The sequence below is a fragment of the Halyomorpha halys genome, unplaced genomic scaffold (assembly GCF_000696795.3).
Source record: "Halyomorpha halys isolate HHAL.00 unplaced genomic scaffold, Hhal_1.1 Scaffold571.1, whole genome shotgun sequence".
Taxonomy (NCBI): domain Eukaryota; kingdom Metazoa; phylum Arthropoda; class Insecta; order Hemiptera; family Pentatomidae; genus Halyomorpha; species Halyomorpha halys.
In genome coordinates, this window is record NW_027113281.1 from 317,319 (window position 1) to 333,708 (window position 16,390).

The 16,390-nt window shown below is 28.7% G+C and overlaps 1 protein-coding gene across 3 annotated transcripts in view; it reads right to left on the reverse strand.

Annotated features, from left to right (window-relative positions):
- The window catches only part of LOC106684336 (tyrosine-protein kinase Fer), a 157,784-nt gene extending 150,247 nt beyond the window's left edge, over window positions 1-7,537 (reverse strand). For all 3 annotated transcript variants that reach the window (XM_014426355.2, XM_024360868.2, XM_014426354.2), the window contains exon 1: window positions 6,900-7,537. In XM_014426355.2, coding sequence (XP_014281841.1) covers window positions 6,900-7,355 — 456 coding nt within the window. In that variant the 5' untranslated portion in view covers window positions 7,356-7,537. The remainder of the gene's footprint in view (window positions 1-6,899) is intronic.
- Between the last annotated feature and the right edge of the window lie 8,853 nt (window positions 7,538-16,390).

Below are 16,390 nucleotides of genomic sequence, written 5' to 3' on the forward strand. Positions count from 1 at the left end.
TAGTAGAATTATACTATTTTATTGAGCCAACGTTTCGCCCCACGTTGCAGGGCTTCGTCAGGGCTGTTTTGACGGCAGTCAAAAATAAAGTGATAATGAAGTGAATAAAGTCACTTTATTTTTGACTGCCGTCAGAAAAGCCCTGACGAAGCCCTGCAACGTGGGGCGAAACGTTGGCTCAATAAAATAGTATAATTCTACTATTTGAGTTGTTTTTTTACCGCACCCGGACCATATTCCATTCATCTATTCACACGGTCAATCAACAATCTTCCAGTAAAAAAAAATAGTTAATAATTTTTTCCCCTCTCCTCCATTTTCTTTTATAGTAGCATTCTGAGGCTCAATCCATCCTTCCGATGCCAGTATTTCCTAGCTTCCTTTTTATTCCAAGCAATTAGTACTCAATGTCCTTTCTATATCCTAGAAAACCTGCAATTCAAATTCTCTGTCCAATCCCGCACTACGTTTATCTAACATCTTCCCTCCACCTCACCGAACTGCTGTCTTTTAATAAAATGTTTTTTACCCGAGCTGCATATCTCTGGAACTCCATTCCCTCTAACATACGTCATGTACCAACCCTTCCATCGTTTAAATCCCTTATATTTCACCACCTCTTTGCTTCAGCAATCTGACGCATTATTATAATAGTATAGATATTTTGTAATTAACTTTTTGTTTTGTTTTTACTTAGTCAGTCATTTTTTAATTACTCTATTTTTTTCTCTCTGTATATAAGTTATAATTAATTGTGGCCACTTTGTCTTTTGACTAATAAATGTTATTTTAAAATTAGAATTGCCTTTATAATTGTTCTAAATAGACCTAGTCCCGGAGTAATAAACTATTTTTAATTTTTTTTTTCACTCTCACAGAATGGACCATACAAACCACAGTAAGTATCTCAGTGTTACACCTTAAAGTACAGTAATTTGTTGTTGAATGTAGAAATGAATTTTGTTAATCATTCATATCTATTTCAAGCGGAGGGTACGAAAAAAAAAAATCTTAAAGTACAAACGGTAGAAAAAGTACCTAATCCGACTTATGTATCAAATGTGTAATGCAATTTATTAATTCATATTCTATTTTTTCTGTTTTAGAGATATCGGAATAATAAAAAGGGTTAATATCAAGAAATATGTATGAATAAATAAAATTGGGAGAAAATAAATTTCTTCTATAACAGTAAGTTACATTAATTGATAAGATAAAGATGTAAATAAATCAAATTAGTTATATGTATTCGTACATGTATGTTTTCTTAAGGTAATCCAATATTACCAATGAGAGAGCTATTATCGTTTAGTAAAGTCGCCAAATTATATGGTAATCCGATTAAAATTAGCTTTTTACACTTTTTTAAAAACATTGGGATAAACTAAGTTCTACATAAACCCCTAAAGTATTATATTGAGAACTACAAGCCAACATTCCAGATTATGGAAAAGCAGAAGATCCGTTAGTATTAGTGATCAACTTTGAGAACATTGTCAGTAACATAAAATTGAATAAAATAATAATTAAAAGTTTGAACCAGGGATACAAATAATAAATTGTATGTGAATAGTCAATTTTTACTAAATACTCAAGTTCTTGTAACCTATATATATCTGTGTAATGAAATCTAGAAATAGCGAAGCATTACTATGACGTAATAAGCATTACTATGACGTAATAACCATTACTTAAAATGTGACGTGGTTAAAACGAAGATAAAAATAAAAACATAAATTAAGAAAAGACAAAAGGTAATTTAACAGTTAGTTAAATAGCTTGGGTTTGTCTTTTTATACCTCATAATCATATATTGTTATTACCAAAAATAATTTCAAGCTAAATAAAATTATTGATAGTGTTCTCCTGGTCTGAAAAAACAAATAAAAATTATTAATAACCATAGACAGAATAAATGAACGATCCACGTCGAAAGCGTCCAAATTGATTTAAAAGCTTTCAATATCGGAAAAATTGGAGATTCGATAAGCCTTTTCGTTACACACTTTCTTAGCCAAAGCTGATTTGATTCGATGAGAAATGTTTTTGGAAAATTTTGTAAAAATGTAATTTTTTTTCCTACGTCGTTAAAAAAACAATAAAATATGGCAAAATATAAGACACAAACAATCTTACAATATTGTATAAAAACAAGAACTAAAAATTATAGTATAGTCACAAAAAACTGGTAAATATCCTTCATACATCCACGCACAAGATATGAAGTAAATATATATTTAAACTCAGTCACCAACCTTCCCTCTACGCCATAACCTCTGATGAAGACCTGAAACTCAGGTCGAAACGTCAGCATAAAATAAATAAATATGGTTTTGTTTATTTATGTTGTTCTTTGCTGACCGCACCCCCCGACAAACTTCTTCAAGTATAAATTTAAATATTTTTTTAGTCCTCTGAGGCGCCTGAAAAGAAGATGGCCTCGAGACCTTCTAATATAGATATATTAGAGTGCTACCAATAATTAGGTTGTTTCTCTACATGCCTGTAACACTTCATTATGATCTTACATCAAATTTACTTAATGTATTTTTATGTAAATTAATAAATAATAATTAATATATTAAATAAATAAAACCATATTTTTAAACATTATTTTTTTAAAAATATATATTGCGACTAAAAAATCTACTTTCACTCATAAAAATACATATTTTTCTGTTTTTGAAAAATCATCGAAGTGTTTTTGTGCTATCGTGCTTATACACGAAGAAGTAGATATAACAAAGAATAATAAATTCTGAACCAGAACTGATCCGAGGAGGTTTCAAAGTCTACTAATTTTAAGTCTTAAAAGTCCTTCATCTTCCTTATTTGTCGTTTAATTTGAAATTAAGAATAAAATTCACCGACTAAGCCACTTGTCATGAAGTCACAATTCCAAAAGACTTTTCAAAATCAAATAGAATCCCACCAACATTTGAATTTTTCATTTAAAACTCTTCTTAATGCAGACGAAAAAGCTGAAAATAAGTACTTTTCACTAATAACAAACAATATTCCTACCACCAATAGTGACAAATGACAGAGAAATATCGTTTAATGTTCGAACAATGGATACAGCGCAAGAGCCGTGAACTTTCTCACAAGGAAGGTGAGTCCGCATTCTCTTGCAGTCTTACACAACTGAGAAATATTGCTCCACTTACCGAGAACTCCGGAGCACAACTGGAAAACGAAATGAATCTTTGCAAGCGGATAGCGAGAAGCGATTCTTATCACATTTCTTCATCGGTGTTCAAATAAAACAATGGAATAATGCTTCAAAATCTCGTAGAATGAAATAAAATGACAGCTGTTTTCAGTGTTGTATGATTTTAGAGGCCAATGGAAACTATTTATTAAGTTTCCCTAAGCTTAATTGTAAGATTTGAAGATGCGGTAGTGTGTAGGAAATAATAATACAATATTAGTCATTAATTGTATAATAATACACAATTTGATATTTTATTTATTGTTTTAAAAAGCCAAAAAATCCACCCATTCAATAATTCGACACTCCTCTTGGGTTATGATCCTTGTCATTTACGCTCCTGCCTGTTTTTCTTCTAATTTTTTTTTAATATGGATATGTGAAGCATCAATGGTAAAACACAAATTTGATGACCGAATTCACTGGAATATAACTGAATAAAAAATATGTAACTAAGAAATATAAAAAATAAAAAAATAAGTCTGAATGAAAATCCCTGTGGTCTAAGTACACATCAGGCTACACTCAGCATTTTAGCGTATAATTGAATTTAAAAGTTACCCTTCCGCTTTATAACATCGAAAGTAAGGTGAGAAAACTATGGCTGACCACCATACACCAACGAATCCTACATGCCTCGACTCCTTCAGGGATGTGGTCAGCAAAATATATATATTAAAACTTTATAAAGATAGTACTGTGCGGTTAAGTGGTTAGACAGTCTGGCTGCGAACCATGCAGGCACGAATTTGATAACGGGATCTCTGTGGTAGGCGTCGGGCATGTAATGGATTAAGAACGCTAAGTTATCTCTAACTCTTCAAAGTTGTAGTGAAGGAAATTTAAGATGGAAAAATCATAAAATGTGGTAGAACTACGAAAAAAAGTACTTTGTTGTATTTTATTGATAGTAATTTGTAATGTTTGGTATTTAATTGTGGCACCGTGTCCGTAAGTAAATGCAAAATATTACAAATAAAAATTAAATTTAAAATTAAAATTTTAAAAGTTTTTTTTCTTCTTTTCCTACATATTCAACCGCTCTACGGATAATGGTGCTTTAGAATATATATACAGCACAAGGGTGCCGAGAATATATATTTATAATCCTACAAAGGTGTCGTTGTAAAAAAGTCCCTATTCCTTAAGAACAGCAAAAAAGGATATCATTCTGTATATCAAATGAAAAGTCCGTATCAAAACTTTTGACAGAGCCTAAAAAAACAAACTCATATACAGTCAATATTCTACTTCTAATGATAGTTTAACAATTATATTCCCAATATTACCAAATAAATCATTAATAAGATAAATATAAGAACTATATTAAGTCTTGGATAGTAAAGAACCGAAAGAAAGAATTCCAAAACCATACCATACAAAGCTAAACTGTAAAAAAATAAATAAAAAACGCAAATGATCAGGTACTACATAATGATTAGAACAGTAAATAATGATTACAAAAATTTAAAATTATGATTTTAATTTCTCCACTCATAATATTATCATGTATTTCATCTGTAAATCCAAAAATTAGTTCTTTTAACCAATCAACGGGATAAAATTATTTGGTTATTTAAAGTTACAGCACCTTTTGACAAAAAACAATTTTACTAGTCTCCCAATATTTGTTGTTTTTTAATACGCAATGAAAGATTAGTAAACAGAATAAGCATTCTTTGATTACAGATGACGTCATTCGCATTCATGAATGCTTTTACTGAACAATCAGGTGACATGAAATCACAATGCTGTCTCACCAATAAAATATCACTATCATTTAATAATTCATAGCCAACTTAGCTTTAATTATAACTGTATAATTACGGCTATAATTAAGAGAACGTATAAGCGCTAAACAGCAAGTTTCGATATATTATTTTAAAAAAAAAAATATTAATGTGGGATGTATTTTATAAAATATTAAACAATTCTAAAACACCAATGCGAGAGATGTGATAAACCAAAAATAATGAAGTCAACATTATTACGGGTATATGGTTGACTTTAAAACAAGACTCAACAGAGACTCCATTCGATTTCCATTCATACAACTTCTCTTTTATGAATGAAAATAGAAATCAGTTTTTTGTTATGGTCATTAAATTTTAATGGGCCACTCAACTGTTAAAATGGTCCTAAAAATTACATCAAAGTAGTTTATAGACCGAACCTACAAAGCAGGACTTTGACATGTAAAGAATACAAAATTAATAGGTAATTAAGATTATTAATATTAAAACTAAAACATAAGGCATAATTAAATACATTTTAAGCTAATGTAAAATATATAGTTTGAGCTTAACGAACAGAAAACTACATAGTATAAGGAAAACTTGTTCAACTCATCAATCTATGAACGGACGTAAATAATAGAAGAAAAGTAATGACTGAATAAAAAGATCTAAAGCTTTGAATATTGTTACATTCAAAAATCGATATAGTTTGTGTAGTATATTGTCGATCTTATTATCACTAGGACTTAGGAATGAAAACAAATCTAGAATACAAAGGAGTTACTATCAACAAATTTTGTTGGTCAGTTAATGCAAAGTTATATCTCGATTAATACCTCATTGGCCACGGACTGGTTTTAAAACTTTAAATAATTACTGTCCAAAAAAATATTGACTATAATAAAACCGATTATTCTGCAGTATACATAGATTTTTTATTAATTTTATAGTCTATCATAAAATAGGTTATTATTGCTAGGAGTATTTCTGTGTCGTAGACTCCTTTAGGACGCAATGACCTAGTTCTGTTTACAATCAAAGAAAGGTTCTTTCTAGTGAGGATCATTTAATCATTACTATCACTGAATTGGCTACTTTTGTTGACATCTAAGAAAGAAAGTATTTTTAATATGACATGAAGTAAAGATCCTTAATTTATTTTAAATTATAATAATAAATCGTATCAACAAACTCCATGCAGAATTCTTCCAATTACATCACGTATTCCAATAATAACACAGATAAAGTATATTTAAATGATTTAAATGATGATTTGAATAATTAAAATTGTTTGCAGTTAATAAAATAAATAATTGGAGAATATCACCTCAACTAGCAAAAATGTGAAACTACCATTTAGTATTTAGGTTTGGATTGAGTAAATTTTAATTTATTCTAAATTGAATTATCACATTACTTAAATATTAAACGATAGTAAAACGAGCAGCATGATATAAAATTGCAGGAAGACACCACTGTGCTTAAGATATTTGTGGAAAATAAATTATGAACTTCGTATATGCCCGTCAACTCTGCCCACTTGATTCTAAATTTAAGGAACGTACTGCCTCTGAGAGACAATGACATTGGAGCCGTTTACGATTGCAGAGATAACATTCACTTATCAATATTAATTAGTGATATTTTTATTTCTTTTTCAAACGAAGGTGGTTATAAAATGTTAGTTTGGTTGCTATGTTATTACAGAATGTTTCAAAATGCTTGTCAATTTAATTTATTAATAAAGTTATGATTTATTTTATGTTTTTTATTAATTTTGTAGTATAATTCCTCTGCGAAGCTAAATTTTAAAAACTATTAAAAGGAAAAGTTTTAAAATTCTTCTCTAATGATCACATCTAATCTTAATCTCTGGAATAAATATAGCAGATTACAGGATTTTACATTTCACGTTTAATAATATTTGAAAAAGATATATGCTGACTACTCACATTGGTAAACTGCTGAGTTATCCTAGTGTACTCCTCGAGGTACTGCTTCTTGGCCTTCCTCTTCTCTTGGCAAAGAAGGTTCAACTTCTCCAGAGTTTCCTTTTCGACGGTTTCGGCGTTCGTTTTAACCAGCCTCGCGGCATTCTCGAGTTCCTCCATCATACCCCGCCAGGCCGAAGACAATAAACTACCGATCATGTCCTCCGACCTGTCCACCTTCTGCCCCTGGACGGAGATGGCCGATAGTGCCAAAGAGTAATCCTTGTCGCATTTGACTTTGTTCGTGATACACCTCCTCATCGTCTCGAGAAGGCGAAGTTCTGCGTCCTGCCGGGATAGCATCGCTTCGTGAGCATCTTTGCTTTGAAGATGAGTCGAAAAACCCATCTTCTCTAATAAATATAAACTTTTACTTATCCAATCTCTATCACTTCTGGGAACGGTGAATTGAAACATTCGTCACATGATTCACTGAATGGGAAATTTATTTATTTTCTTTAACACAAAACACTACAGAATACAATATAAAAGAACGGACCTGGCACTGTGATCTGATATGCGACACTCGACTATTTAAATTTAGTACGAAAATAACCTGCGTTAGGGTCCTCACAGCTCAGAGGTATGGGGGATAATGTTTTGAATATTTGTTGTCAGTCGGAGACTGGCAGTTCCACCAAAAGAGTGCAGCACTAGGCACTAGTTCTCCCTCCACATCCAAGATCCACGTTTTCTCCTATTCATTGAAGAACTTTTATACTTTTTTATTTAAATTTAATTATGCTTCACCGATTTTATGCACGATAATTTATGTACATAAAATTAAAATTTGTCAAAGCAACTTCATAACAGATTTATTATTATATATTGCATATAATTGTTATTTTATATCTTATCTCAATAAGTTTATGGATTACAGCTTAAAGAGAAATATTTTTTAAAAAATTAATTCGATCTTAGTACTTATAGAAATAATAATCATTAAATAATAAATATTATTTATTTTTTATAAGCTTTAGGTACATAATTTAAATGTCTCAATTTTTTTTTAAATTTCCCATCTATTAGATTATTCTATTTAAATCAAAACACTGGCATAGAATGGTGTTATACAAAACAGTACAGTATTCTATTGATTTGCACAAAGCAATTCTAAAATTGTCTTCGATTATTTGTTACCATGCTTTTATTATTTGATTCTTTATATATATTTCAAGAATACAGGAGAAAAATAATTAGTCCCATTTTATATATTTTTTTGTATTCCAGTAAAATAGGATAATCTGCTATCTCTATCTCTTCCAAAGCTTCTTTGTAATTAAAAAGATACTGTTCAAATCATCAAATGAATGAATAGGTGTATAGAAAGCTTTCACAAAACCCCAACAGAATGCATTAATAGCTCAAATTTAAAAAATGGACTTTGATCCTTTTCCCCTTTATTTATTCATTTTTTTAATTGTTTAATTAAACAATATTGAATAAATTCATGTTGGAAAATAAATACCATAAAAACAGATACAAATATAATAATTTTATGAATGGAATATGGTCCGGGTGCATTAAAAAAAAAAACTCAAATAGTAGAATTATACTATTTTATTGAGCCAACATAAATAGTATAATTCTACTATTTGAGTTGTTTTTTTTTACCGCACCCGGACCATATTCCATTCATCTATACACACGGTCAATCAATACTCTTCCAATAATAATTTTATTTATTATCTTGGGAAGGAATATTGAATATTTTGGGACTCAAAATACAAATATATCTCTTTTAATTATTATTAATTTCTTGTTCATTCATATTTATAAAAATTCTTACTTTTATTCTATCTTTGTCAAAAATATTTCCTTTTTTTAATGTTGTTTGTTTGAAAGGAATATTGAATATTTTGGGACTCAAAATACAAATATATCTCTTTTAATTATTATTAATTTCTTGTTCATTCATATTTATAAAAATTCTTACTTTTATTCTATCTTTGTCAAAAATATTTCCTTTTTTTAATGTTGTTTTGTTTTTACAAATCTGAAAAATTCCTATACTACAATATTATACTAATATACAAATTTAAACCATACTACTTAAATGTTTTACTATTTTACACGGAAAATGTCCACTTTTGTAAATAAACTCTTGTATAGAAACTCAAGCAAGAGAATCTTACAAAACAAACGAATTCTATATGTTACAAGATGGATTTGTATGCTATCTTTTAATAAAATTATAAGTTCTATTAGCTCGTACTATTTTTTTTTTTTTTTTTTTTTTAATGATAGAAATATTGTCTATATGTTTTCTTGATCACACCCAGACCAAATTATCATTGCTCTTTTTTTATGATTGATCAATTATTTATTTTCATGCATTAATATATTTTCATTTACTTTTATTATTTCTATTATAAGATCATTGATTGGCCATGTGATATTTATGAAAAGAAGATACTCCGAGTGTGGTCAAAGAAAAAACTTAAACAGTAATTAAACTATTTAATTCAGGCCAACTTTTTACCCCACCATGAAGGGCTTCATCAGGACTTAAAGTTTAATTGTAGTATATATAATATGTATATATAAAGTATTAATTTGATTTTAGTTATTTGTATGTTTCTTTTAGCATTGATGAAGCCCTGTAAAGTGGAGTGAAACGCTGACTCATATTGAATAGATTAATTACTATTTGAGTTTTTTCTTTGATCACACCCAGACCATCTTCCTTTCATATTTATTATTTCTAATTTTCGTGAAAGCATGATTCTTAAGTTATGAATTTATTACTTTGTTTTATGTAAGGAAATATTATTTTTATTTTTGTGTCTACATTATTGCAATGCCTTCTATTATACTTGGACCAACATGATAATAATATTTTAGTGTGCACTGTATCCTCAATAAGTATAGTTCATATTCTTGATTATGATTTATACATTTAACAATGGTATTTTTTCTTATTTAACTTTTGATCTATTTTTTGGTATGAACAGCATATGAAAAAGTTCATTTATTTAAAATTTCTGAGATATTATTTATATTATTCCTTTGTTTTTATAAATTAGTAAATGAATATGTACATAAAATAGTAAAACAGAAAAAATAAATTGGTAAAAAAGTAAAAAAAGAAATAATTGGATTGGACAAAAGAGGGATTAATTTAAATTTATATTTACAGAAAAAAACACATGATCCTTTCATTTTTGAATTAAATTAAAATACCTCTTAAATTCAGTGCTGCATTCTGAAATATGAATGAATTATTTAATTTTTTTTTCTTCCTGATTTGATATACAACAGGAACATTGGAGGTTTGTACAGTTCATTCAGCATTTTTCTGATCAGTGGTTGACTGAAACAAATTGCAATTTGATGACATTCAGCTGAATCAAGCCTCAGTCTAGACTGACATTTTAGATTGTAAGGTGATCAAAAATATAATTAATCTTATCTGTACTTATACTTGATGGGATCATAGAAATTATAATTTGCAGTACATCTAATTTTAGGGATTGAGTAAGGTTCAGTAATAGTCCAATTGGCAATAAAGAGAAGGGGCCTCTTCAGCTGTTCTCTATAATTATTGCTTCAAACTTAATAAATAAATTGAGAGCGTTAGGTGCTATCCAAAAGCAGATATTTTGCATAGAGAGAATACATAATTAAGTATCTTTTCATTTTCCACTAAAATATTGATAGTATTTGATAATTTATATATGTATTTCTGTTAATACTGTTAAGAAAGAGCTGTGCTAAAAACTTATTATTGTCCACAAAGTCTTTAATTTGAGTATGATAGTTCAAAATACTGACTAAATAGTACCCAGCCTTCTTCAAATGTCTTGAATGTAGGCAGAAAAATAACACTGTTCAATCATTCAACATTGGCTCTGATGATTTTTGATCCATTAACAAGTGAGACAAACAATTTCTTACCTGAAGAGGTGTTAGTTTTAATAATTTCTTTCATCGTATCCTTTTAGCCAACTTCGTTGTGTCTGATCTTGACTTTGGTTTCAACTAAACATTTAGAAAAATATATGTATATGTAGTTGACCGTAAAAATTTAAATATTTGAAGATTTTGAAAAAAAGAACAAATAGTTTTAAACTATTGGGTTGTAAACCTCTTCATTTGTTCTTCTTCTCCACTCTCCACCAACTAACACCGGTTGAAATATGTTTCAGAGGATCCTTTGGTCAAATGTCCCACTCTATATGTAAGGACTGGGCGAATCAGTTTTGTACAGAGAAATTTATATTTTTCTGTCATTAACTTTTTTGATAGATGTTGCCTCAATACAAAGTAACATCTGTTTGCGGTTAATATCCTAAATATTTTGATATCTGCTTCAATGGCATTATCGCATGTTACCTGTAAGCCAAGGTACGTGAATTCAGAAACCCACTTGAAGGGACAATTTCCAAATCCCACCTTTTCCCCCAAGATGTCTTGGGTGTTGTTCAGCGATCATATGCATGGTCTTATTGTGGTTGACCACTAGACCAAGTTTTCTCGCTGCTTCTGCAAGAGACAGGAATGGCTCTCTCATTAACAGGCCTTTTCGATCATCCAATTATATCGATGTCAGGATGTAACATGCTGCATGGTTCTATTATAATAGTTCCTGTCATCTGAATCCATGAATCTCTTATAACCTTCAACATAGACAAGATCCCTGCTATTTAATGAAAATTTTATTGAATATTGAATAGTAGAATACTTGAAGGATTTCTCTTATATCAGAATTAAATTTTTGGAAAATCTGTGAAACCATTTTGGTATCTGAGCTATTCTTAACTATTCCCTTACAGCAAATATTCCTACATTTTTAGCATTGAGAAAATACATAGAAATGCACTGCAGCCAGTAATAACACTGTTAAATCTCCCTTCCTTAGATACTTGAGAAAGAAAAATATTTGATCACAGGATGCAGTGAAGATCTTCCTTGACAAATTACTCTTTATTAAGAAATTTACTGTATAAAGATCACATTTCAGTAACATTGTCCCATTTTCAGCTATGTTAGGATCGTAGTCTTCATTTTCATCATGATATTTTTATTACATTACTCCTTAGATCACATAATCTAACATTATATCTATTTGGAGACCAATTTTTTCCAACAATTATTTCAAAGTATATTTGTTCATTTAAAAAAGTAAAAAGAGTTTCATTTTGCTTCATTATCAACATTGATTGTAGGTAGACAATGAAGTGATAAATGTCTCTCCTTACTGTTTTTAACTGAATAAAATGTTGAAAGAATTTATTACATACGTTTTAAACAAAATTGATATTCCAATATTAAACTGAGTAAGGTGAGGAATAATATAATAAACATAACATTACAAAAATGAAAACTAGTGCTTGTATAGCAGATGGGACAATGGTCTGAAAATGATATCTTTAAACTGTAAATTTCTTAATAAAAAATAATTTCTCAAGGAAAAAGACCAACCAAAATAATTTAAATGTTGAAATTATATTTTATATTTCCCTTTAATATTTTGTCTATTGTATTAGTCAAACAAGATCTTTTCATAATAAATAAATATATATATATAATAAACTACCATCTGATTATTGATCATTGAAATTATACAAATTAAACCTGAAAGAAACTTTAAAATAATTGGTGTATAATAATTGCGATATGTATAGAAAAATGTCTATGTTTATGTGTTCTAAAAACAATCATAGTTAAATTTCTATGTGTATGTGTTCTTTTTCTATAGTCCAATTTTCTATAGTCCAATTTTTAAAATATGCAGAAGAACACATCTTGAGATTTTTCAAATATAAAAGTTGAAGGTTTTAAATTTGAATTTTGTAATTGTCAATAGTGCATCTCAAATTCTTAAAAATGTATTAAACTTAATCAGAAATCAACTCTACCAAAGCTCACCACAACGAACATTAAATTCTGACATAGTTTTTGCTTATAAAATTTTACATAATAATGTTGATTTTCTTGATCTCCATGTTTTAACATTTATGTACGATCCATGAAACCATGATGACATTCATCAAACCAGACAACATTGATATGACTGGTCAACCAGTCATATCTTGCTACAAAAACCAAAAATGGCAGCTGTTCATTTTTGTTTTCTGTTAAGCTAAGAAAAAAAAAAAAAGGTTATTTCCTTTCAGAAAATGGTTTTATTTTACCTTGTTTAAGGGAAACAGTGAATGTAATTTTATGTCATTATAAAATAAATATTGAAGTATTTAAGATGACACCCTCTGGAGTTTATTTTATTCCAAATTAAACCTAAAACATTCCCTCATTTCTTATTCCGAGCCCCATATCTTTAAACATCCCCACAACACTACAAAATGTAATATTGTTTAAAATAGAATAATTTATCTCAAATATGAGCCTTAATAGAGCTGTTTATATTCAAAAGTTCCTGAGATATAGTATTTTATAAACCAAATGATTTTTCAGTACATCGAGAAATCAACATTTAGTGAACTTAGTTTGGCTAATTCCGTAGAAACTACTTTTTCTTTGGAAATATTATTTATAAATTAGTAGATCTGTAATCTAATGTTTCCTTAGATATAATTTTTCATAAATCGAAAATGTTGTCTGAACAACTAGAAATTAATAATTGTAAATTCATTTTGACAAATATCATAGAAGCTACTACTCCTAAGAAAATAAATGTTTTGAACTAATTTATAGTACATTAAACTAACTTTAATTTGTGTGCTAATAGGAATCTGTAGGTCTTAAATATAAAATAGATTAACTAACTACTGATTTTTCGTTATTTTGTAATGAAATGTTACTTTTTAGAAAATTTTATCTCATATACACAAACAGCTCTATTAGTTAATATTTTGACGAACTTACTCTACATTAAATGATGTTCTATTATGTTTTTTAGTGTTGTAGGTAGTTTTAAAGATAGGGTTTGAATGAAAAATGAGCAAAAATTGTAGGTTTTTCTGGATTAAAATAAACTTCAGAGGGCATGCATCTTAATTACTGCAATATTTATTTTTTAAAGACATTTACTCGACCCCTTAAACTAGTTAAAAATAGAACCATTCTCTCAAAGGAAATAACACATTTTTTTTTTCCTTATCAGATAAATACCTTACTCAAAAATGAATTTTTTATATCTTTGGAACAGCCATCATTTTTACAGACAGCATGATGCGACTGGTGGACTCTTATTTCTTTATTGGGAAATAGTAATAAAAAATTCTATCAAAGTTTTCATTTTATAATATATACCATTGATATTTTTGTACAGCCTTTTGGCCTATTCCAGTTACCAAGCATGATACATAACGTGAACTCATTATCAAATTATATTGATATGTTTCACTTCAGTTTTACTCAACAAAAAAAATTAACTTCATAATAAAAATTAAATGAGTACAAATTTGAAATAAATCAAATAAATTTTTCTTATGAGATTTTAATTACAAAAAAAAAATGAGTAATAGATCACTGCATAATATTGCCTTAAGTAAAGTTCTGATACTACCTACTTTTCTATTTATCTACATAACGTCTATCGTATCCTATATATTCCACAATACATTACAAAATTACCATTAAAATAACTGCAAAAAATTTCATGGCAACATACTAAATCCTATTCAGACAACAAGCAATGCTTCCTTCCCTACAGGGGAAGTTTAGTCCCCTAAGAAAATTAAAAGGAGCATTTCAGTACCAATTGTCCGGTATAAAATGGTTTAATAAGTAAGTAATGACACAATCAAAATAACAAAAAATAGTAACATAAAAAATAAAATAAAAAAATTAAAACAAAGGTGCTGAAGTTTTCAGCTGATATTTAAACAAAACAAAATTGATAAAAATTAATATTATCTTATTAGATATTGGTGAAGATGAGAGAGATAAGCTGAAAGATGCAATCAGTAATTTTAACATTGTCCAACCTTTAATAAAATAAAACTCTCATGCAGTTATGAATAATCAATAATAACATTAATTTAACCTATATAAATCCTTTCTATAAAGAAAAAAAATCATTCTCATTAAAAACTACAAAAATGTTATTACAAGTAAATTGTGCAACAAGTAAATTCAAAACGATTGTAACGCTCTGAGAAAATTTAAACAAGTTCATAGAATTTCTTGAATAAACACTCTATATACAGACTTTAGTAAACCTCCTTGTGGCAAAAACAGAATATTTCTTCTAGTCAAATATTTAGCCAACTTTCTCAATTAAAATATTTTTTTCTCTACTATATCCTCATCAACAAAACAAAAGAAAGTAAAAATTCAGCAAATTTGTTACAGCTACTTAAAAAAGATTATTTTTTTTATTAATTATATTATTAATAATTAATTAATTATCAATTTATGCATTGGCATTTACAACTGTTTATAAAATACAACAAGTAAATTTGAAGTAAGGTCATAATGGTATGATACAGCATGTAGAGAAACTACCCATTGGTAGCACTCTAAAATTTAAAAAGAAAAAAAAAAGACAGACAGAAAATGCTGACCATATTGAACTGAGGCATAAATAGAATCTAAAAGCTCCCAGAACAAGTAAAATTCCAAGCGGAAGAACACGAGGTACAACTAGACATGATAAACTAAAAATACTGGTCCATTTAAAATACAAAAAACATTTTCAGAAAGAGTGGAAAAGCTCAAAAATGTAAAAACTTTTACACTGACGATTCAAAGGTAAATAAAAATGTTGGCTTTGCAATAGTGCACTTTCAAAATGAAGAGTTCTGCACTCAACCATGAGAATGTTAAATTTTTATTACAGATGAGCCAAGAAAGCCTTAAAATGGAGATACCTGAGTAAGTAATAGTGATGGACTGAATGAGTTCCTTATGGTTATATAAAGCAATAATGAAAGGGGTGCAATCATTATGGAAATAAAAAAACATCTTGTGGTCAATCCACTCTAGTGAACAGTCAAATGAACTTATGTTGGTACTTTCCCATTTGAATGCCTTAGGTATTCAAAAAGCTGACTCTGCTGCTAACTTCAGATAAAGTAATGATCCAAAAACCACTAAGCTCCAACTTTACAAGATTGGACCAATGATGTCAAGGGAAAATTTTTAAACGATGGTGAAATGGATAGAGTGGCAATTGGTTCATAATTGACTAACATTAAAACAGAATGACAGGAATAGAAAAGGAGTGAGAGGAAATCAAGGTGAGAAGAAATTATTTTATGTAGTCCTCAAACGAGCCATAGCAAATTTTCACTCGATTACCTTCTGCTAAAATATCTTTCTACTATCTATAGATAGTTCTCAATGAACATGACCCTGAAACATATGTTAATTGATTGCTTTAAATACAAAACCACACAGTATAATAACTTGCTAGAAAACCTTAAAGATCTCTTCCAATATTTCACATTTTGCAGAGAAATCCCAAAAAACACTTAGAAGTAGATTAGTATCAAGAAATTTGAATAAAAAATGGAATTGTTCAATAAAAATAATGTAGAATGGAT